Source organism: Callithrix jacchus, chromosome 3 (genome assembly GCF_049354715.1).
Source record: "Callithrix jacchus isolate 240 chromosome 3, calJac240_pri, whole genome shotgun sequence".
Taxonomy (NCBI): domain Eukaryota; kingdom Metazoa; phylum Chordata; class Mammalia; order Primates; family Cebidae; genus Callithrix; species Callithrix jacchus.
This window is the reverse complement of record NC_133504.1, coordinates 168,978,419-169,003,332: the sequence shown is the minus strand read 5'-3', so window position 1 is coordinate 169,003,332 and position 24,914 is coordinate 168,978,419. Positions and strand designations below refer to the sequence as shown.

General features: G+C 43.6%; 1 protein-coding gene across 4 annotated transcripts in view; it reads right to left on the bottom strand.

Moving 5' to 3' along the window:
- Nucleotides 1-24,914, bottom strand: part of CCDC149 (coiled-coil domain containing 149) — a 112,233-nt gene that overhangs the window by 40,275 nt on the left and 47,044 nt on the right. For all 4 annotated transcript variants that reach the window (XM_078367418.1, XM_078367419.1, XM_035293948.3 and 1 more), the window contains exon 4: nucleotides 11,165-11,272. In XM_078367418.1, the coding sequence (XP_078223544.1) occupies nucleotides 11,165-11,272 (108 nt within the window). The remainder of the gene's footprint in view (nucleotides 1-11,164; nucleotides 11,273-24,914) is intronic.

Sequence of the window (24,914 nt, the reverse complement as noted above, 5' to 3'; positions counted from 1 at the left end):
TCAGCCTTATCTGTGCAGCACAGGCAAACAATGTTGCTTTTCCACCTTGGAAAACGGCTATGAAGCAACCGCTTAGGGCACTTAATTTCCTCAAACAGGGCCATCAAAACTGCACAGCCAGCCTCCCTGTGCCAGCCCACAAAGTGGATCAGTGCCTTGCACAGCGCCCGCACCACCACCAATGGATGCATTCGGTTGCTGATTTAGATAGAAATAAATGTTTATGAATGAATTATGGGTGTGAGTTGTCAGCTTGCGGATGAGGCGCAGCTGCAGCTGGGATGTGGCTGAGGGACAAGGCCGCAAAACAATGTGGTAAAATGGCTTCTGGGTGCCCTGCCCCCAACTCGGCCAAGGACCTGCTCAATCTGTCCTCCATGAGGCCTGCCCAAGCCTCCCAAGTCAGAATGACTTGCTCCCTCCTTGATCTCGTCTCAGCCTTTGTCTCTCGCAGCCCTGAACATTCTCTGCCTCATCCTATTTTCATTTGCCTGAATCTGTTTCACCCGACAGTGAGAGGCAGCCAGGTGCAGGAGCAGCTATTCTCCGGGTGTTATCTGTGTTCAGATCCAGCTTCTGCTAATCCTAGCTATGTGCCCTTGGCAAGCCCTCTAACCTTGGTGGGCCACATGTGACTTCTTTAAAAAAAACAAAAAGGGATAAAATCCATCTTGTAGACAGGATAGTCATGGACAGCTGCCCAGGCTGTGCACTGCACAATTCCATCAGCGGAGATCACATTCCCACAATGGGAAGATACAAGGCAATGACCACTGTCTGTGGAACTTCACGAGCTTTCAAAGTGCAATCCCCAGTTACAGTTGGCATGGTTACAATTCTTACACAGTGGCTGTCAATTTGCCAGGGCTACTGGGAGGGTCAGATGAAAGAATCATTAACAGGAAGTGGATGCTAGTCCTTCCCTGCCCCCAGTCCTCATGTACTGCTGCAGATGGCACACCAGGGAGCGGTCAGCACCGAAAGGCATTTATTAAGCATTCATCTGGAGTGGCGCTGTGCAGGGCAGTTCCATAAACAAGACCCTGCCTATTATTGTTTTTCCTGTTGGTTTTCTCCACATCCTCTCCAAGTGCCCCTTGACCTTTTGGAAATACCTTCCATAAAACTGGACATGAAAGACTAAAAGGCTCCAAGTGGGCCATCTACTGTGTACACCAGAGTCCAAATTCCTAGATTTATATGACATTCTAGTTCTAGTTTCAAACAAAAGAATTTGTCACTTAAATCAAAACAGTAGTTTTCATCCTGGAGATGATCAGGCACACTCATTAGTGTGGATATGGCTGTCTCCCAGTTCCCAGTGGGGTCCAAGTGAGCAATGTGCCAGCAGCTTTCCTTACACCATCGACAGACACCCCCAGTGGCTCATCGCAGCACTGAGCTCCACACAGAGCCTCTACCAGGGCTGAAGAGGTTCAACATGACTGGCTGCCACCTGCCTTCTGACCCCATTTCTAACCATTCCGCTATGTCTGTGCTCCAGCCATGCCGGCTTCCCTCCCTTGTCCTAAACATGCCACTCTCATGTCTGCCCCTGGGCCTTTGCACGCCCTCTGCCTTTGGGAGAACCTGCTCACAGGTCTTTCCAGAGCTGTTTCTTTTGTCTCATTCAGGTCAGATCAAATCCCCCCTCTCTGAAGCCTTCCATCATCACTAGAGGCATTCATCCCCACGCCACTCTCAATCCACACTACCCTGCCTCCCTGTCTTCATCATACTCACCAGAAATAATTGCATTCATCTGCTTGTGTCCACCCCACTGTCAGCTCCATCATGGCACAAACCTCGCTTGTCATATGCACTAAAATACCTTGGGCTCCACAATTGTGTCTGGCATCCTTCTTAGATCTAGTAAACAGGAAGCCCTCATTCAGTGCTCCCACAACTCTCAGAGGCAGACACTGTCATCTCTTTATAGTGGAGAAGCCCCTGAGAGGTTGGCATAGGGCTCTGAAGCCAGTGTTAACTGGCCCAAAGCTTCAAGGCGAGGGCACTGGGGCCCACTGGGAACCATGTACAAATCAGTGGGCCAGGTTGGGTGTGGCACCTGTAATCCCAGCACTTTGGGAGGCTGACGGGTGGATCACTTGAGGTCAGGAGTTTGAGGACAGCCTGGCCAACATAGTGAAACCCCATCTCTACTAAAAATACGAAAACTAGGCTGGGCATGGTGGTGTGTGCCTGTAGTCCCAGCTACTCTGGAGGCTGAGGCAGTTGAATTGCTTGAACCCAGGAGGTGGAGGATGCAGTGAGCTGACATCACACCACTGCACTCCAGCCTGGGTGACAGAGCAAGACTCCATCTCAAAACAAAAAACAAACAAACAAAAAACTCAGTGGGCCACAGTACCCTCGCCCCAAAGCTTTTGGCCAGGTAGCACTTAGCACTAAGGCGCCATTCCATGCACAGTCCTACGTGCTGATTCCCATCCACCCATTTAAGTCCACCAAGCACCCTAGCGGGTATTGTTGCTATCCTTATTTGCACATGAGAAGCTTGCCTATGTCACAGATCTTATAAATGGCAGTCAGGAATTGAGCCTGGCAGTTCAGGGCTCTGAAGTCTATGCTGTGCTCCCTTTCTTCACAACTGTGGCAACAATCCCCACACAGCAGTTCCCCTAGAGAATGTGCTCTATGCTCGGCCAGGCGCAGTGGCTCATGCCTGTAATCTCAGCACTTTGGGAGGCCAAGGCTGGTGTATTACCTGAGGTCAGGAGTTCGAGACCAGCCTGGCCAACATGGTGAAATCCCATCTCTACTAAAAACACAAAAAATTAGCCGGGCATGGTGGCAGGTGTCTGTAATCCCAGCTACTTGGGAGACTGAGGCAGGAGAATTGCTGGAACACAGGAGGTGGAGGCTGCAGTGAGCCAAGGTCTCACCATTGCATTTTAGGCTGGGCAATAAGAGCGAAACTCTGTTTCACCAAAAAAAGAAAATGTGCTCTGTGTCAACTGCTTTATAGAACTTTCCTTATTTAGTCCTCACTAAAGGCACACTGCCCGCCTCCCCCCACCAACCCTCTGACATCCTAAACTCGCTCCCCTCCAAGGGTCTTTGGATTTCACATCCCTCGTCCTTATATCTGACCCCTCCCACCACACTTCCTTCAGGGCTCTGCGCCACGCACATGAGCAGCAGGCCTTCCCTGACCACCAGATCCAAACAGCATCCCCTCCCACCCGGGCTTCACTCTCTAGCCCCTCTTCCTGCTTTAGTTTTTCACTTAGCACTTATCACCTCCTGACACGTTATACTCATGACATATTATTTTCATCAAATATAAGATTCCATCAACTTTAAGAGCGAACACTGTGTACCTCTAAAAAGAATAAAAGTGCCAATCATAACTACGTAACACCAACGGTATCAGAGATGTCCAAATGTGAAACACTGTGCTTCTCAGAGTCTGTGAAATATGATTTATTTGCTCACTGTCCATCTGCCCCCACTAGAATGAAACCCCCACAGGAGCAGGAACTCATTGGTATTGTTTGCTGCTAGCCCTAGACCAGACAGTCCATCCTCAACAAATACATGTTGAAATTAATTGCACCAAACCAACCTCCTTGAGGGAGGTACTACTGCTATCTCCGTTGTACAGATGAGAACAACTGAGGCACAAAGAAGTCAAACAATTGTCCCCAGATCACACAGCTAAGAAGCCCCTGAATTACAGTTAGATAGTTCAGCACATGTTGTTCCCAGAGCCAAAATCTTTATAGGGTCCCATCAAGCAGTTTTAAAGAAGCTCTGATTTATTTTTATTTTAGTGTGTAATTTGGACATGGTGTATGATAAAGTAAGTGTTGGGCAGAGCTAACTTTCAGAGTCAGTTCACTAAGAAGTGCGATGCTCCAGCCTATGGGACGAATATCTGAAAACCCATGCTGTTTCGGTCACAAGGTCTACCCATACTGTGAGCTCATGTAAGCCACGACAGACTCAAGTAAGGTATCTGAAGACCAAGTGTATCCGGTTCACTTAAGAACAAAACATTAGAGACTGCTGAACAAGACTCACTGAGCACCGCCTATAGTTCATAATCAAGATGCCGGGTAGAGTAAGACATGATGGGGCCCAGGGGTGCGGGCAGGGATACAGTGAAGGGCCCTTCTCTCTCATTGTAATTCCTCATAATTAATTTCTATAGTGCCCCAAGGTAAGAGCTTTTCATTAGAGTGCCATCTTCATTTGAGTTTCTTGCAGGCTAGGACCTCTCTGCTCCCTTTGAAGCATAAAGTGAAACAGCTTCCAAAGAGCTCTCTTATCCCTCATGCTGGACCATTACAAACATTCACAGCTGAACACTCCTTTTTAATGAAGTGTACTTTAATTTGTCACCTGCACACTCATTGGTCTGTCTTTATTGGCTTGTAGCTGTTTGTTAATTGGTCTGCTTGCCAAATTCATCCAAAAGTTCCATGTCAGCTGAGATACGTTCACAGAAAGTCTCCATCATTTTATGAAACCAACGCCACATAAAACAGAGGTACCTAAAGACCTTCAGCTGATGTCACATAAAGCTCATTATTAAGGGCAAAACCCTGTGTTTATGCAATATCACAAGAGCTAAATTTAAATTTGCCAGCAGGGGCCCAGAAGTGTAAATGCATGACACTGGTAGGAGCATCCGCCTCCCGCGAACTTCCTTGCTTTTGAACACATTACACCATATTACTGGTTCTCTGCACGAAAGTGCCATAATCTTTAAAGCAAACAGACAAAAGACCAACTGTCATCCGTCCCAGTGGGAACCCGAGTTGCCGCTTCTGGGGTCTCCTATTAGGTGCTTATTCCACAAGGGACACACAAAATGCAAGAAAGTTCCCAGGAGCTTGGCACCAAAGCAATCATGCCTGATGCTGGCAAAGTCGAGGCTGGTGACGAGGAGGGCTGACTTTTGGGGATCCATCTGCCACATGCCAGGTGTCTCAGCAGGATCATTGTCTCTACTGGGAGGGGGCACATATCTAGCTCACTGGGAATAGCTGATCCATAAGGAGGAAGATCTTAAGATTTCTGGTGGAATTCTTGCACAAGGGGATTCTAAGTCAATATGGGCCTATGTTGTGCTAAAGGTAACAGCAACACTTACCTTCTGTTAAGTGCTTGCTAGGTGTTAGGCACCACACAGCATCTTTGACAAACGATATTGCATGCATCTCCATCCCTAAATCGTTCAATCTCATTGTCCTGTTTTCTTTTCTTCTCAGTACTAAGCACCGTCTGATGAAATTACTTATGTATTTTATGTTCTTGTTATCTATTCCCCAACTAGAATGTAAGTGCCATGATAACTAGTACCTTGTCTTTCTTATTCCTTGATGTGTCCTTAGCTGCTAGAATGTTTAATTAGCATGTAGTATGTCCCCAATTATGTGGGGTACAAATGATGTGGTGGATAAATGATTAAGCAATTCTATGAGAGGTATTACTACTGCCATTTTACAGTACGAGGAAACTGAGGCCTAGAGAGAAAATTGACTTGCCCAAAGCCACAGACAGTAACTGGTAGAATGAGAACATAAACCTGGGCCTGACGATTTTAAAAGATGAAGCTCCTGGGCCACACTATACTCTCCACTTCACAGAGACAGCCTGGAGCTGTCTTTTCCTGGAGTGCAAATCTTTCCAAGTTCAGTGAGTTCACTTTGGTAAGCTGACGTTTGTCATGGTACCAGTATTTATCAAACAGACACTGGCAAAATGTTACACGTCAGGCTTCTTCTTTGAGATAGCTGGTTCACGAGCACACTTCTGGGTACAGTGGCCCCCCTAATCCTTGGTATCGGTTACCTGCGGTCAGCCATGGTCTGGAAATATTAAATGAAAAATCCCAGAAATAAAAAATTCATAAGACTTATAGTGTGTGCCATTCTGAATAGATGATGATGAAATCTCATGTCCTGGTCCATCCCACCCAGGCATGCTGGAGACGTGCAAATCCTTCCTTTGTCCAGGGTCCCTGCTGTCTACGCTACCCACCCCTTACTCACTGGGTAGCCATCTCAGGTATCAGATCAACTGTCATGGTATCGCAGTGTGTTCAAGGGACTCTTATTTTACTTAATAATAACCTGGCCAAGTGTGGTGACTCACACCTGTAATCCCAGCTCTTTGGGAGGCCAAGCCCGGTGGATCATGAGGTCAAGAGATCGAGACCATCCTGGCCAACGTAATGAAACCCTGTCTCTACTAAAAATACAAAAATTAGCTGGGTGTGGTGGCACGTGCCTGTAGTCCCAGCTACTCAGGAGGCTGAGGCAGGAGAATTGCTTGAACCCAGGAGGTGGAGATTGCAGTGAGCTGAGATTGCATCACTGCACTCCAGCCTGGCAACAGAGCAAGACTCTGTCTCAAAAAAATAAATAAGTAAAAATATAAAATCAATACTGACCCCAAACACAAGAACAGTGACACTGACAACTTGGACATGCCAAAGAGAAGCCATATAGTGCTTCTTTTAAGTGAAAAGGTGAAAGTTCTCAATTTAAGGAAAAAAAAATCATATGCGGAGGTTGCTGAGATCTACAATAAGAACTAATCTTTTATCCATGAAATTGTAAAGAAGAAAGGAGAAATCTGTGCTAGTTTTGCTGCTGCACCTCAACTACAAAAGCTGCGGCCACAGTGCGGAAGTGTTCGGTGAAGATGGAAAAGGCATCGCGTTTGTAGGTAGAAGACATGAGAGAAATTGGCTCTGACTGATGGCAACTGGGTTCTGCACTAACCCAGGTTTCAGGCATCCGCTGGGCATCTTGGAAAGTATCCCACAGATAAGGAAGGACTGCTGTCTTTGTGATTCAGATGTCCTCTGCTAGTTCTGCTGTTTGACTTATCCTTAAGTTCTCGGAGACCCCGTTTTTCCGCCTGATCTCTGTTCCCTGAAACTACTCTTTTCTTAACGCCCAGAAGAGGAAGCAGGCCAACCTCTGGGTCTGGCCAAGGGGAGCTGCAGCTGTCTCCGCAGTCCCAGCACTGCCTGAGTCTCTCCTCATTCCTCACAGACTGACATGCTGAGAGCCCTGGGCAACGTGCAAAGCTTTTCCAGGGTAATGCGTGGCTTCATGAGCCCTTCTTTCCCTGGAGGCCTCCTCTTTCCTTGTTAATCTTTAAGAGCTGTAATTTTTAAGGAAGGGAGGGTATCTAGGAGGTTTCCCTTTTCACATCTCTCCTCTGGTTTGGCTTGGGAGTTTGTGTTAGTTTGGGAGCCTGAGAAATTCTTAGGAACTAGACAGAGATGGCAGGAGGAAATCGATCACACAGCCCCCCCCCATCACAGGACACCCATGCTGGCACAAGAACCCCACCCCTGCCCCATGTGAGAGCTAAGCTGCTTGGAAGCCAGGGTGGCAACAAATCTTTCAAGAGGCTGTTTGGAAATGCTTTATGGCCCGTAGGGTTACAAGGCTCTAGCTGAACAAATGGAAAAATTAGTCTACCCTAAAATAGCCAAGGCAAGTAATTTCCTATCACCTTGTTTTTCAAATGTACTTAACATCTAGAATCTGGGCTTCCCAAAATATGGATAAGGGTCATCAGTTAAAATGGCAACTCAGAGATAAAAAATCTTCCACTTTAACAGTCACTCATAAAATGCCGCCATCAGCCCTGCTGTTTGGCCTCAGAGTTAAGAGTCCAAAAACAACAATGATTAAGTATTCTTGAATTTAACAGACTTGAACCAGCCAATGAGCAGGACACTCATTCTTTGTCCCCCAGGGCTCAGCAACTGACCCTCCGCTCTCTCCACAGAAGCTTCTCAAAGGCACGTATCTGGGGTTAGTTCCACCCCTGTGGAACAGTTTGCTTTTCTAATTCCTTTCTCCAAATGTCTAAACTACTTATTCTACAAAGTGCTGATGACAATCAGATGGCAACCGGTCTGTTTATTTCTTGCATGCTTTTTTTCTTTTTCTCTTTCTCTTCCTTGAATCCTTTTGCTCTTCTTCTCATTCCCTTTTCATTTCATTCATTCATTTATTCTATTCCATTCCTTCAGTAGAGATTATATAATATCTATAAATCAGGAACTAAGAATACTAATTTATAGGATACAGTTGGAAATTTGGCCCTCAGAGAGCTTACCCTTGGGGCTGGTGGTGCTACACAAGTGTGAGCAGAGGGGCAGAGCAGGGCATTGCAGCCTGCATGGGACTGATGCCTAAGAGCTGGAGAAGACTGCATTTGACCTATGACCTGGGAGACGAGCAGATGCTTGCAGGGGAAATAAAGGGGAAGAGTATTCCAGATTCAGTGATGGCAGGTGCAAAGGTCCTGTGACCATGGGCAGTGTAGCACAGCAAAGGGGCTGAAATTCGCACTCTACTGCTCAAGTATGGGGTGACCAGCAGCAAGGATGTGGCTGTAGAAATCAGTAGGGATCAGGTCATGGGGGCCTAACACACCGTGATCATGGAGGCCTAGTGCACCCAGAGGTAGAGCTGAATGCAGAAAGTGTTGGAGCAGAAAGTGTCAGAATTAATTTTTTAAACAAACGGAAGGATTAACTCGTTCTCTACCACACAGTCACAGCTACCTGGGAACAGGGGCTTCTGAGGTTCTCAAGCAAGCCTGGTATCATTATGGAATGAGTAATCTGGCCTCCAGGTGGGGGTTGGGGGAAGGATGATCATGACTCACACGAGCCTGAAAATAAACCAGCCCTGTAACTTTACAGGCAAATGAGAATAAATGAAATCTCTGGGGCTCACTGCAGTTAGCCTTTTTTTCTTTTTGAGGGAGAGAGGCCAGACACTGAAATGGGGAGGTATGCTCAACAACAGAACATCCTCCCCCTACCCCTTTCGGTAGGCAAATTTCTTCACAGGCCATGAATAGGAGTCACTAAATTCTAAACCTAAGGTGAGAAGACAAAGTTTGATGAATGTGCCCGGGTACTGGAATCCAGACCCAGAGAGCACGCAGATCACCAAGTTCAGACTGTGACAATCTGTGCTCAGTGTTCCATACACACACATGCTCTTGCACACACACTACCACACCCACACACAGGCCCTCCCTTTCTTTTTTCTCTTTTTAAAAGAGATGGGGTCTCACTCCGTCACCCTTGCTAGACTACATTGGCATGATCAAGGCTCACTGCAGCCTCAACCTCCTGGGCTCAGACAATCATCCCGGCCTCCGCCTCCTGAGTAGCTGGGACTATAGATGTGCACCACCACGCCTGACTGCTCTCCCTTTATTGTTTCCGTGAACTATCAGTTGCAAACATCAATTCCTAAAATTCTCATGCCTAAAAGGCAAAAGAAAAATTAAAAGTAACCAAAAGATGAGACAATAGCATATTTAGGAAAGTTGGGGGAGGGGGTAGCTCAGGAAAAAAATAAAATAAAACAGAAAAAATCTGTATCAGTCGGTCAAGAGGAGTCACAGATCCGAAAGTCACATCTTAAATATGTTTCAGTATTTCTTTTTTTTGTTTGTTTTTTTTTTGAGATGGAGTTTCGCGCTTGTTACCCAGGCTGGAGTGCAATGGCACGATCTCGGCTCACGGCAACCTCCGCCTCCTGGGTTCAGGCAATTCTCCTGCCTCAGCCTCCTGAGTAGCTGGGATTACAGGCACGCGCCACCATGCCCAGCTAATTTTTTGTATATTTTTTAGTAGAGACGGGGTTTCACCATGTTGACCAGGATGGTCTCGATCTCTTGACCTTGTGATCCACCCGCCTCGGCCTCCCAAAGTGCTGGGATTACAGGCTTGAGCCACCGCGCCCGGCCTATGTTTCAGTATTTCATGGGTTTATAAACTTCTCCAGAATTTTCATAGGCTTAAAGAAAACTAGTACATACATTTTGTTTAATTCTCTAGAAAATCTTGCCCTGCTATTATCACTTGAGGAAGTGACTAAGGTTGGTCCTTAATTGACCAAACACCTAGGTTACAGAGCCTAACTCCTTTTAATGATGCATAAAACCACACGAGGGGCCAGATAAGCTTGTCCAGTGTAAATTAGAACCTTTCCTGGACATTCTTTCCCACCCTCTATTTTATGACCAGGAACAGTAGAGCCTAATTTTTCAAATTTATGTTAAATCCAAGAGGTTAAAAAATTTAAGGCTAGTTAAGTGGAGAAGAAGCTGTGTAAAGAAGGCTTACTAGATGCATATATGCCCTCAAGTCAGGCCTCTCAAGCCAGCTGTATGCAGGGCCCTCTCTGATATCTTGTTACGGAAGAGTTCTCTGGACAACCCAGGCAATTCTACGCATTGTTTAGAGTAAGCCTTTTTCAAAATGGCTCCTTCTAATAACTAACAACTTCCAGCAATGATGAAAGTCACCATCATTTGTCAAGCAATTTGGTAACATCTAAAAACATTTCCCTAAGAACTACTCCCCCCAACACACACACAAGTGCACACACACACGTGTACACACACACACTGTAGTTTTCTTGAGTCAACCTCCAATGCCATCTCTGTTGCAAAAGCTGCCTCTGGCAAGGAGCTGGAAATGAATCAATCTTGGCAAAACAGGAAATGATTCTGGGGGACAGAATTAAACTTCAGTAGTTTTTCTTTCCTTTCTCAATTGTACTTTTGTTCATAGCTTCAGTTGGGAGAGGGAGTGCACACATTTAGTTGGGAGTTTATGAGTTCATATTTTATAATTAACGTTGCCAACAGGGGAGTTTGATTAATACCAAGCAGTGGATTTTGAGTAATGTTCCATACAAATTGCCAAATTTAGCAATAAAATAAATTGGTTATGTGAACATAATTAGTAGGACGACTACTTAAAATTCAAAACCGAATGTGAATAATTCCAATCATCTGAGCCACAAATCCATTATTTGTATAGAAGGGGGAGGTATAGCATTTGGGTTTTATTTTGCCCTCCACCACAGTGCTATTCACCACCAAGCTGAACGTAATGAAACTTCTACAATGGGCTGTGGCAATATTTTAGAGCCACTGAGAAACACACATATACAGGAATGCATACACACAAAGGGAATGTAAAAAGATATGCTAACTGCAAATTTCCATTATAAATTTAAAAATCTATAACAAACTTTTCGACAAATGCTGCACTACATTTTTCCGATGTGCAATACACAAACCTCTAACGCACAGTTTTGCAGCAGAGCTGTTTCTCTGCAAATACTCACAGTACCTTGTTGTCACCCTGGACTTCTCCAAGCCTTTGCTGAAGTTCTTTAATTTCTTCTCCCAGATGTTTATTTCGGTCCTGAGAATCTCTCAGTAGTTGTGCAAGATTAGCCTAGAAATATCAACACATTATGAAATACAATCAGAAATGGAGGCGTGGATAACTGCCGGGTTTTATCGGGCTTGTTGATGCTGGCGTCCAAGCCCAGCCGAACCACACAAAGCCCATTAGAGGAAACGCATATATGAGTCCAGCCAGTGTGCAAATCACACCACTGCAATGGCATGGAGGGAAGTGAAGCTGGCCATGAACCTCAAATGTGGGGATATTCTTTGTTTCCAGAATGGCTCACAGAGGGTACTTGAACAAGCAATGGAAGAGTCAGTCTTATTTCCCTTAAAAAATAATGTGAGGCTGAGGCAAGAGAATTGCTTGAGCCCAGGAGGCAGAGGTTGCAGTGAGCTGAGATCACACCACTGCACTGCACTGCAGCCTGGGCAACAGAGCGAGACTCCATTTAAAAAATAATAATAACCTGAGAGTTTATCACTAAAAATCTTGAAAATGGACATGGAACTAAATTCTAAAAATTGGGCTAACAGTATAAAAAAGAAGCTTCATTTCTTGTTTAGATAGCTTCTTTTTTCTTGTATATGTTGCCTCATAAGCTTTTGTATGTGAACTCAGTGTCTAAAATTTTGATTACATTTCTAGGGGGCAGCCAGAAAAGAGGTCGTTGACAAGCAAGAATTTTCAAAATCAGGATCCTGAAGAAATGCAACAGTTTTCTGGGCTGGTTTTCCCTTCTTTATTTCCTTATTCTACCTCACACAGTACTAAATATCCAGGATAATCGCTCTCTGTTCCCATCTTCATGGCATCATCCTTTCCTTAAGATTTGCCTCCTGTCGGGATCCAGGTCTCTTGGGTCTCCATGGTTGGTCCATTGGCCTGCCTCCCCTTTTGGTGTGGCTCCATGTCACAGCCTCATTGTCCCTTTCCCCAGAGCATGCAGACACCTTTGGCGGTATCCTCGCCCCTTTCCCACATTCCCTGAACATGGAATTTCTGACTGCCTCGCCAATGTACCTACCTATTCCAGCCTTTCACTCACATTCCTCCTCGTTCGAATGGCTTCTTGTTCTGTACTATTCTTATTTTGCTAACAGACTTGTCCTAATTCTCACCTGACTTATCACCTTCTTATTGAACCTTAGTAAGAAAAGACTGCAAGCTATTGAAAGGCAGAGATTCTGCTTTCTACTTCCTCTGCTTCCACATGCACTGCTCCAGACAGTGCTTGGGTAAGGAAGAATGTTTTAACAGCTCAGGATGAATAAATGAAGGAAGAAAGGAGAGAGGGAAGCAAGTAAGGAATCCAACAGGCCCTCAGGAATGGGGAAGCATTCAAGGAGAGTCAAATAAGGCAGGTTAAAGATGATCTTAATAGTAAAGGATCCCCTCCTGCTACAGCTGCAGAAACCCAAATCCAGAGAGGTCAGAGAACGAGTCCAACTGGAATGGCTACACTTCCAAAGACTTCAATGCTAATACTTGGAGGAATATGTAACTATGGTGAGTACTAAAAAGAGAATGAAAGGAAAAAGATGATGATCCCATGTTGACTCACCTCCCGTATCTCACTTGCTGGGATATCCTGTTGTCTCACTTACACCTACCGAGTCTCCCCACCTCCTGCTCCCCTGCCTGTGGTCCCCCTGACAGACCAGGCATGATCCTATCTCAATGCCAGGGCGCTGTTCCCTCTGCTGGGAATGTTCTCCCTCCAGAGAGCCTCTTGGTTCACTTCCTCACCTCTTTCAGTCTTTGCTCAAAGGTCACTGTCTCAACAGAGTCCATCTTGACTCATCGATTTAATACTGAAACCTTCCCCTGTGCTACCTTTTCTTTGATTCTGGAGCGCTTGCCATCTGTTAATATGCCATATCATTTACTTCATGGCTCATTGCTTACTGTGGACTTCCTGTCTCCCTCTTCTTACTAAAACATAAGTTCCATGAAGGGCAAGGAACTTCGTTGTCTCTACTGACCTCTCCCAAGCACCTAGTAGATGCTCCATAACTATTTTTAAAATAAGAGGCAATAAGCTGAGTGTGGAGGTTGCGCTCTTCCTAGGAGAGATTGGGAAAAATAAGAGTGAGTACCAAGACTGAAACCAATGCCTGGCATGGAGCCTTGCATAGAAAAGCATTCATCCCCAGCCGGCTGCTGTGGCTCACACCTGTAGTCCCAGCACTTCAGGAAGCCAAAGCAGGTGAATCACCTGAGGTCAGACGTTCAAGACCAGCCTAGCCAACATGATGAAACCCTGTCTCTACTAAAAAATACAAAAATTAGCCAGGCTTGGTGGCACATGCCTGTAGTCCCAGCTACTCAGGAGGCCGAGGCGGGAGAATCTCTTGAACCCAGGTGGTGGAGGTTGCTGTGAGCTGAGATCACACCACTGAACTCCAGCCTGGGCAACAGAGTAAGACTCTGTCTCAAAAAAAAAAAAAAAAAAAACAAAAACAGCCGGGTGCAGTGGCTCAAGCCTGTAATCCCAGCATTTTGGGAGGCCGAGGAGGGTGGATCATGAGGTCAAGAGATCGAGACCATCCTGGTCAACATGGTGAAACCCCGTCTCTGCTAAAAATACAAAAAAATTAGCCGGGCATGGTGGCGCGTGCCTGTAGTCCCAGCTACTCAGGAGGCCGAGGCGGGAGAATCTCTTGAACCCAGGTGGTGGAGGTTGCTGTGAGCTGAGATCACACCACTGAACTCCAGCCTGGGCAACAGAGTAAGACTCTGTCTCAAAAAAAAAAAAAACAAACAAAACCAGCCGGGTGCAGTGGCTCAAGCCTGTAATCCCAGCATTTTGGGAGGCCGAGGCGGGAAGATCATGAGGTCAAGAGATTGAGACCATCCTGGTCAACATGGTGAAACCCCGTCTCTGCTAAAAATACAAAAAAGTTAGCTGGGCATGGTGGCATGTGCCTGTAATCCCAGCTACTCGGGAGGCTGAGGCAGGAGAATTGCCTGAACCCAGGAGGCGGAGGTTGCGGTGAGCTGAGATGGCGCCATTGCACTCCAGCCTGGGTAACGAGTGAAACTCCGACTCAAAAAAAAAAACAAAAAACAAAAGCACTATTCATCCCCATTAGCTCTGATCATTTAATCCAGCTCTAATCTCCACTCATTTATTTGAGAACATTACTCGGTAATTCCATCGAATTTTTCAGCCCCCTATTTGCAAAGCTCCCATCTTATAATATTTGAGTTCCAATTTTCCCAGATTTCTGTTCTCCAAAGATAAAAATTTGGTGATGGATGAGAAAAATTAAAATCTATTTTGTGGGTAGGAAAGCAAAGAAACACATGAACAAATGACTGCTTTTGGAAATTTCCCTGAATGGGAGAAATCAGACGAGGCTGCATTCTGATCATGCCACTTCCTGGGCTGGGTGGCCCTGCAGTAGTTTCTTAACCTCTTGAGCCTCCCTATCTGTAAGATGGAGCTAGCAATACATAGTGATTTAATCTTTAAATAATGAACATGGAATGCCCACCACAGTCCGTGGCATCCAGTATGCGCTCATTAAAGGTGGTTTACATCCCTCGGCTATGCCCATCTCATGTCTCCTAATCCAACACTCAGTGAACAGAGCTGCGTGGATGCAGAGAAGGCCTAGTTGGACACAGCTGACTCCTTTACCATCCTGCCCCTTCACTCTTGATTATTCATTCATTCATTTCCCTAACAAGTATTTATTGGGCACCTGGCATCTGCCAGGCACTGCTTTAGACCTAAAGATACAGCAGCAAACAATACAGACAAAACCCTTGCCCTTGGAAACTGCATTGAATGGGTGACATCACATTAACTACATTATATCACAATAGAATATATAATGGATCCATGTGTTAGCTGGTAACATGCTGCAGAGAAAGATAAAGCAGGCAAAGGGAGTAGAGTGAGCTGGGGAAAAGGGCCACAGAAGGCCTCAGTAAGACCTTAAGTCAAGACTTGAAAAAGGCAAGAGACAGAGCCTTGTAGACATTGCAGAGAAAAAGTCCCAGGCAGGGGAAAAGGCACATAGGCTTCCCTCTCTTCCTCTCCCCATCTCGTCTCAAAACTTCCATTTGAAAGTATAGTTCAAGGCCACAAGAGCAGGCCAGGGACTATAGTGAAATCAAGAGATGATGCAATTCTTGATTTTCTTTTCCTGGTTCCCCCTTTCCATCCACAGCTCTCCTTCCTTAGCTCAAGGTGTCACATGTGTGTGGCCTCTGCCTTTCCTCCATGGAACTCCAGAACGTTCCCCAGACATTAGCTCATTGATCCTTTCCCTTGGCAGCAAACATAATCCCTCCCTACCAGATGGAGGGCCAGACCACCGGGCAGCAGTGACTATCCCTGGGAAGTGGCGGGAGGAGCAGCCCAGTGCTTGCTCAGTCTGGGAGCTAGCTGACAACTTCACATTCAGGTGACTCTCAGCATCCCCATCTGGAGGGGGGTTTAGGCAAAATTCGCCTAAACCTTCCTTTAGCCTTCTGCTAAATGGCAAAGAGTGGCCCAGAGAAATGTCTGTAAGACCAACAATGAAAATGTAACAAAAGACAGGGGGAAAAAGTCTCCAACTTCCCTAACTCCCTTTTTAAATCATTATCTCCTTAGTCTCTGGTGGGTGGGAAGACCCTGGCAGTCACTGATAATGTAACTGCAGTAGCTCCATTGGTAGTTACTGTATTAGTAAACCAGTACAAGGTAATCTATTGGTGGGGAAAGACCAGTTCTCTCTTTCCAATCCACAATAGATCAATACTTTTATAAAATCTAATAAAAATGAATGACTAGGCAAATAAATTTAAGAAGACAACAAGATAAAACCCCAAGTGTGCATCATTAAATAGACATAAAACCATGCTGTCAAACTGCTATAAAACTTTCTGAACACTTACTCTCAATTTCTGTACGTATCTTGTCATGAACCAGAAGCAATTGGTTGCAGCCTGGGCCTCACTTTAAAAAGCATTGAGCTGAAATGGTTTCCTAGAAATGTGGAAACTAGAGTAAGGAAGACACCCAATCGGTCAATAATTCCAGTGATGGCCAGGACAGACGGTGGGCTGCTTTAGGAAACATTTATTTAGAGATCCAGTGATGTGATTACAGAACATTATTTACTCTACAGCCTGGCTTAAAAGAAATCTACCAAAAGCCAGGCATTTTTATATTAGCTGCAAAAAATGGTTTATTAAAATCACAATGCCTCCAAGAGTGAGTTCCCTGTAAATCTACCCCAACTTTAAACTTGACCCCTGGAATTCAGTGGGGTGGGGGTGGCACCACTGCTTCAGAGCAGGTGACTGTAATTTTCTTTTACATGTAACAGGCTAGATTCCTTGTCAACATGCAATTCTTTTCTATTCAGTCCCTCCACCTTCTCAACTCTAAAACAATAACTTTGAAAACTAGAAAATGACTATTCTGATGGGGCGCCTAATTCCTTGACATACACCTTAAAGAAAAACAAAAAAAAAGAAAGTAGTCCATTTCAAAGTGCTCGAAATAGAGGAGGAAAGTTCACACAATTCTTTTGACCAAAAATAACACTCATGATTCACACACATTCACTATAACAATCCATCAAGCTAACACATGGTGCCTGCTTATAATTTATCAGCTATGCAGAGTGCTTTGTCTCCCTGTTACTGAGAAGGACTCTGTGACCATCAGTTTAGAATAGCAGCACCATGTAAAGGAAATGTCAGGGAAAAAGTGGCAGTCCGCCTAAGACCGGGTTTCACAGGGAAGGAAAACAAAACCAAGAGATGATTTCCTCTGAATCTCTGGGGGCAGGAGGCAGCATAAATAGCAAAACATAAAAAGGTTTACAAAGAAGCTTCTTTTAAATATTCAGATCAAGCCAGGGCCGACATTAAAGGTTGACATTTTTGCTCTGATAATAGTGGAATGTTGAATGTAGTGGGATACACTGTAGAATCCATATATTTAAGTCACTCTTTCTAGCTAGGAGTTTATTAAAATTGTGATGAGAAAGGGAGGGAAGAGAGATTTGATGGAAACATGGCTGTGAGATTCAAGGCCGAAAGGATATGACAGCCCTCCATTCTGAAACACCTTCCTTTGTCAAGGAACAACTCAATCCCCAATTACAAATGATGTCTGCAGAAGCAATTCACCAAAGCCAGCCCCTGGTGTGGGAACTGGGAGGCCCTGGAAATTCTTTCTGGACAGGGATGATGGCTACAAATACTGACAGTTGTTGTGAAGGTAAAGACCAGGGAATTGATAGAGCCGTCGGATCTCATCCCAACCTCTTCCTGACGTTTGCAGAATTTCCCAGCGAGTTTGGTTAGCCACCTGTGAGAGGGAAGCTATCTTGCAACCTTTCTTTAAGTCCTGTTGCACCCTGAACTTTAGCTCTTGCCTCTACCACCGTTTCAATTCCCCTATAAATGCTGCAAAATATGTCAGAATGGTTTATTCTACAGATGCAACATGTTTTTTCAACTTATAAGAACCAATGGGAGGTTTTAAAATATAGACAGTCCCTGATTTAATGATGGTTTGACTTCTATCTTTCAACTTTACAATGGTGTGAGATACTCATTCAGTAGAAACTGTAGTTTGAGTATCCACACAACTATTGTTTTTACACTTTCAGTACAGTATGGAAAAAATTATACTTCATAAAATCGGTCTTATATTAAATGATTTTGCCCAACCATACTCTGACAATATACGTAAGTGTTCTGAGCATGTTTGAGGTAGGATAGACTAAGCTAAGCTGTGATGTTGAGTGTATTCAACATATTTTCAAATTCCAATGTTTTCAATTTACAATGGGTTTATCAGAATGTAACCCCTTTGAGCATCCCTTTATGATTAAAGTCCTCAGCAAAATCTGCGTAGAAGGGACATAGCTTAAGAAAATAAAAGCTGTCTATGACAAACCCACAGCCAACATTACGCTGAACAGGGAAAACTTGAAAGCATTCCCGCTGAGAATTGGAACAAGACAAGGATGCCCACTTTCACCATCTCTATTTAACATAGTACTGGAAGTCCTAGACAGAACAATCAGATAAGAGAAGGAAAGAAAGGCCATCGAAATCAGTAAGGGGGAAGTCAAACTGTTGCTGTTTGCCGATGATATGATCCTATACCTAGAAAACCCTAAAGACTCCTCCAAAAAGCTCCCAGATCTGATAAATGAATTCAGTAAAGTTTCAGGATATAAAATCAATGTATACAGATCAATAGCACTGCTATACACCAACAGTGTCCAAGCTAAGAATCAAATCAAGAGCTTAACCCTTTTATAATAGCTGCAAAAAAATTAAGTACAAAATATCCCTAACCAAGGGGAAAAAGACTGCTACAAGGAAAACTACCAAGTACTGCTGAAAGAAATCAAAGACAACACAACCAAATAGAAACACATCCCATGCTTTTAGATAGGTAGAATCAGTACTGTGAAAATGACCATACTTCCAAAAGCAATCTATAAATTCAACACAATTCCCATCAAAATACCATCATCATTCTTCACAGAACTAGAAAAAACAATCCTAAAATTCATATGGAACCAAAAAGAGACCATGTAGCCAAAGAAAACCAACCAAAAAGAACAAATCTGGAGGCATCATGTTACCTGATTTCAAAGTATACTATTAGGCCATAGTCACCAAAACAGCATGGTACTGACATAAAAACTGGCACATAGATCATGGAGCAGAATAGAGAACCCAGAAATAAAGTCAAATACTTACAGCCAACTGATCTTCAACAAAGCAAACGAAAACATAAGGTGGGGAAAGGACACCCTATTCAACAAATGGTGCTGTGATCATTGGAAAGTCACATGTAGAGGAATGAAATTGGATCCTCATCTCTCACCTATATAAAAACCAACTCAAGATGGATGAAGAACTAAAATATAAGACCTGAAACCATAAAAATTCTAGAAGATTGCATCAGAAAATCCCTTCTAGACGTCGGCTTAGACAAAGACATCAAGACCAAGAATACAAAAGCATACACAACAAAAACAAAGATAAATAGATGTGACTTAATTAAATTAAAGCTTCAGCACAACAAAATAAATAATCAGCAGAGTAAACAGACAACCCAGAGTGGGAGAAAATCTTTGCAAACTATGCATCTGACAAAGGATTAATATCCAGAATCTACAAGGAACTCAAACAAATCTGCAAGAAAAAAACAAATATTTCCATTAAAAAGTGAGTTAAGGACATGAATAGACAATTCTCAAAAGAAGATATACAAATGGCCAACAAACAAATGAAAAAGTGCTCAACATCACTAATCATCAGGGAAATGCAAATCAAAATCACAATGCAATAACACTACTCCTATAAGAATGGCCATAATTTAAAAATAAAAAAATAATAGATGTTGGTGCGGATGTGGTAGAAAGGAAACACTCTTACACTGCCAGTGGGAATGTAAACTAGTACAACCACTATGGAAAACAGTATGGAGATTCCTTAAAGACCTAAAAGTAGATCAGCAATTGATTCAGCAATCTCACTACTTGATCCAGCAAACCCACTACTGGGTATTTGCTCAGAGGAAGAAAAGTTATTACATGAAAAACATGCTTGCACATGCATGTTTGTAGCAGCACAATTCACAATTGCAAAAATATGGAACTAGCCCAAATGCCCATCAATCAATGAGTGAATAAAGAAAATGTGGTATATATATATACCAAGGAATACTACTCAGCCATAAACAGGAACAAAAGAATGGCATTTGCAGCAACCTGGATGGAGCAGGAGACTATTATTCTAAGTGAAGTAGCTCAAGACTGAAAAACCAAACGTTGTAAGTTCTCACTGATATGTGGGAGTTAAACTATGAGGACACAAAGGCAGAAGAATGATACAATGGACTCTGGGGACTCGAAGGGAAGGGTGGAATGGAGGTGAAGAATAAAAGACTACACACTGGGTACAGTGTACCCTGCTCGGGTGATGGGTACACCAAAATCTCAGAAATTGCTACTAAAGAGCTTACTCATGTAACCAAACACAACTTGTTCCCCCCAAACTACTGAAATTTTTTTTAAAAAGTAACCCTCTTGTAAACTGAGGAGCATCTGTGTAATCATGTATACTGTTTGGCAATGACCATGATGTGAAGGGAACCTATTTTCAATGATCAAATATTTGACACTGGTTCACAAGAAAGAGATTTCAGGATACTAGTTATAGGAAACGGCCCTAAATCTTTTAGATTTGGGAGAGAAGTTTCCACTCTATACCATTTCTATCCCTGCTGTCAGAAATGAGAAGATGGACCTGAAGGGAATCAGGATACACCACCCTAAATGAAGCCACTTTGGCATAAGGAGTCTTTTGAGCTAAAGGCAATTGAGAATCAACAAACAAAGGAAGAGCTCTCTGCACTCCCTTTTCAGCCTAAAAGCGGGCATACATTTCCCTCTGAGCAGGTGTCCCCTAGTCCAGTACCAGGAAGAAGAGAGAGATTCCTATCACCAGAGACAGTCGGCACCAAGATGAATCTTGATATATAGTAACGTTTTGTGATGCTAAATGTCTCAAAAGGAAGTCACTGATGACAAGTGACAGTAAAACTGCTAACCCCTCAAAGTGATAAACATATGTATAATGGACTGAAGTGATAATACCTGCTGTGGCCAGGCACCCCTGAGACCTGACCAGAAAGTGAAGTCACATGGCAGCTGAGACAGCGAGGGCACGCCCTCCCATGGAGGGCCAACAAAACAGCAAAGCGGCTGGGCGTGGTGGCTCATGCTTGCAATCCCAGCACTTTGGAGGCTGAGGTGGGTGGATCACCTGAGGTCAGGAGTTCGAGATCAGCCTGGCCAATATGGTGAAACCCCATCTCTTCTAAAAATACAAAAATGAGCTTGGCATGGTGGCGGGTGCCTATAATCCCAGCTGCTCAGAAAGCTGAGGCAGAAGAATCACTTGAACCTGGGAGGCAGAGGTTTCAGCGAGCCAAGATCACGCCACTGCACTCCAACCTGAACGACAAGAGTGAAAGTCCATCTCAAAAAACAAAACAAAAAACAAACAGCAAAGTGACTGACCCTTGAGAAGCCTGTGTACAACTTCTGCCTGTGATAACACTGAGGTCTCCTCTCCCTACCATCAGGGGTCACCAGAAGCTCTGCTCAAAAAGAGCAGTAACCCCTAATGGTCAGCATTTTTAGAAAACTCCGGGCCTATCTAGTTTGTCTGTGGGTGTGTGGGTCTTCCCAGCTACTGGCTGTGGCTTGTCCCCTTCTCTCTCATGACTGCCTGTGTAGGCACTGAATATACTTACATGATTGCTGGTGTGTGAAACCCTCACAATAAATTGTGAATTTGAAAACATTTAGTTGGCCACTGATTCATTATGAAACCTCTTGGCCCCTGCTGGAGTTAACATAACTAGTCTGATTCAAACCTGACACAATATTCTTCATAAACAAACCTTACTAAAATAACTCTTATTTTTTATTATTTTCTCCTATATATTTCCTGGTTGCTTTTCCACAATTCATCATCACTCAAAGCCCAAATCCCCTTTCCTGTGTTAAAATGGCATATAAGCCCCTGAGTCTGCTTCCTGAGTTTTATTTTTTTCTGTGAATTCCCATTGGAAAATATTAAGAAAATTGTATGCTTTTTTTCTCTTGTTCATTTGTCTTTTGTCGTTTAAGTTTGTAGGCCCCAGTCACTGAATCTAAGAGGGGAGAGGAAAACCTTTATTTCTTCCACAGACAAAATGAAAACAAAGTGATAAAAGTTTAAGAGAGGCCAGGCGTGGTGGCTCATGCCTGTAATCCCAGCACTTTGGGAGGCTGAGGCGGGTGGATCACCTGAGATCAGGAGTTCGAGACCATCCTGACCAACATGGTGAAACCCCCTCTTTACTGAAAACACAAAAATTAACCGGTTGTGGTAGTTTTGCACCTGTAGTGCCAGCTACTCAAGAGGCCGAGGCAGGAGAATTGTTTGAACCCAGGAGGTGGAGGTTGCAGTGAGCCGAAATCGCACCACTGCACTCCAGCCTGGGAGACAGAGCGAGACTCCATCTCAAAACAAAAACAAAAACAAAAAAGTTTAAGAGACACCTTTTAACCTTGTGCTATTTCAAACTCTGGAAATAGAAATCAGAAGGGTAGGCCACATATTTTCACCTGTGTCCTTAAATGTTTCAGACCAGTAGTCAAGAGAGGAAAACGCCAACATGCCAGGAACAATCCTGCAAGTTGAAACTGCCTTTGCAAAATTATGACAGTAGGAGAAATCTGACACGGCTTCTAGCCTCACAGGCTGGCTGTCTTCGCTCATTCCCCAGTGTGGGCCAGGCAAACTTTGGGAGAAATTTAGTTTATAGTTTAAATAGCAGTCCTTCTCAAAACCTAAACTGCTCTTGTAAAACTAATAAAAAGCCACCAAGTTAGAAGGACAGAGGGGCCTGAATCCTGCTGAAGGGTAGGTAAATAATTTCCAGCTGTTATCCCAGAGATCACAAGATTAGCAGTCTTCCCAATTATTCCTGCTAATAATGCCACTATTATAGAACCTAAGATTGGCCATTTGAGATGTCTTTTTAGGTTTTTGCATTTCTGACAACTGGGTAACCTCACCCGGACAAGCCAACAGGCCCTGTGGCCTTCATCCAGGAACCAACTCAGCCCAAGAAGACTCCTATGATTTCATCTCGGATCCAACCAACCAGCACTCCCATTCCCTGGGCCCCTAGCTGCCAAATTATCCTTGAAAACCGCTAGTCTTCAAATGCTCAAGGAGAATGATATGAGTAAAAAAATAAATAAATAAATAAATAAAACTGTCTCCCATTTAGCTGGCCTTGTGTGAATTCAACTCTTTCTCTATTGCAATTTTCTTTTCTTGATAAATTGGCTCTATCTAGGCAGTGGGTAACATGAACCCATTGGGCAGTACAAAGTCACCCAAATCTTCAGAATTTATTAAATACAGTTGATATTTGAACAACAGGGCATTGAACCACACAGATACACTTATATGTGATTTCTTTCAACCAAATGCAGTTCAAAAATATAGTATTCACAGGATGTAAAACCCATGGATATAGAGAACCAACTTCTTCTACTCACAGGTTTTGCAGGGCTGATGAGGGAACCTGAGTTTGTGAGAATTTTGGTATACATGGGGGTCCTGGAACCAATCTCCTTTGTATACTGAGCATTGACTGTATATGTAACCTAGCCATGAAAAATGATTCTATATGATAATACAGAAATACTGTATACCAGAAAGTCTGGTAACATACCTCTCAATCTGAAGACATGAATGAGAACTGGAACTCCAAAATGAGAGGAAAACAAGAGAGAGAGATAGACAGATGGACAAGCAAGCCCTTGGGTTGGGCACTTTCTCCAGAAAAATCAGGAAAAAGAGAATGAAAGAGAAAAAGAGACCAGATTTTCACATGGTATTAAAAAGTATGGTACTCGGGGATCCTTTACCTTCAATATGGGAAAGTACTAGATTAAGCAAGAATACATTTTTAAAAAATGTTGGATGAAACATCAAGTGTTCTTGAGAGGTGTGATTGATAGCAAATTTAATTGCAATTTCTACTCCGCTGCTTTGGTCTGATGGTGACTCCTGTGTTAACAGGCATAGAGTGAAACTTGCTTTGCTTAGCAAGGGCCTCCCATTCACAGCAACTGCCAAAGTGATGACCTTTGCTACAGCGACAGCTTTCTTATTTACAAAAAAACAACCACCCGAGAGCTTATTCGTACATATTTTTTGGCTACGCAAGGAGACCTTAGCAGCCTACTGCCACTTCTAATCTCAAAACACACACTTGTGAATAAATGCATTCCAGGCCTCACAGGCAAATGCTTTTGAATAGACTTGGGAGGTTGCTATTTAAATAAATGTTTGCTTAATCTTGGCCATTATGATTCTGCATCTGCCACTTAGTGGCTCCATTAATAGCTCCCAAGTTCTTTAGACTCATTGAGCCTAAATTTCCTCATACAAAAACTTGGGGGTGCTTCCACCTTCCTTACAAAATTGTTGCAAGGATTCAAAGGGCTTATGGCAAGGTGCATTAGTCCTCACAATAAAGTTGCTGTTGTTATGATTTAGGAGTGCTCTAACGGCTGGACCTGGGATTTCTTCCTAGTTTCCCTGGTGTAATGAAAAAGTCATACCATTTAAAGTGATATAAAAAGAAACATCTCAAAGCACTTGAGATCTTTATAGGAAGTTTCAGGTTCTGAGCAACAAACCAGGACACATATACAAAGTCACTGTGATTTGTAGTCACAGGAGACTAAAATAAGCTTGACCAAGGAGACTTTTCTACTAAAATGAAAGGCTCCTTCCTATCTCACAAAGGGCCATTCTACGCTCTGATTTTTCCAGAGTTGTCATCTTGGCACATGTCTCCATCTAAATAAGCCATTACTTTTAAGAGGCAAGAAAGCAATAGCTCCCTCCTCAACCAAGAGAGATACTTCTCGAGGTATGTCTGCTTGAAATCAAAACAGGAAAAGACAAAGATCTTAAAGATGTGTTTGACTGTTTACTCAAGGAGTTTTCACGGAGAAAATGTACCTCTGTGATCCCGAAGAATCCCATTTATAAGAAGATTAACCCAAGATAATTTAAATTCCCCTTTGTCTGCTTTGCAGGAACTGCTTATTTAGCAAAAGAAAAATATTTA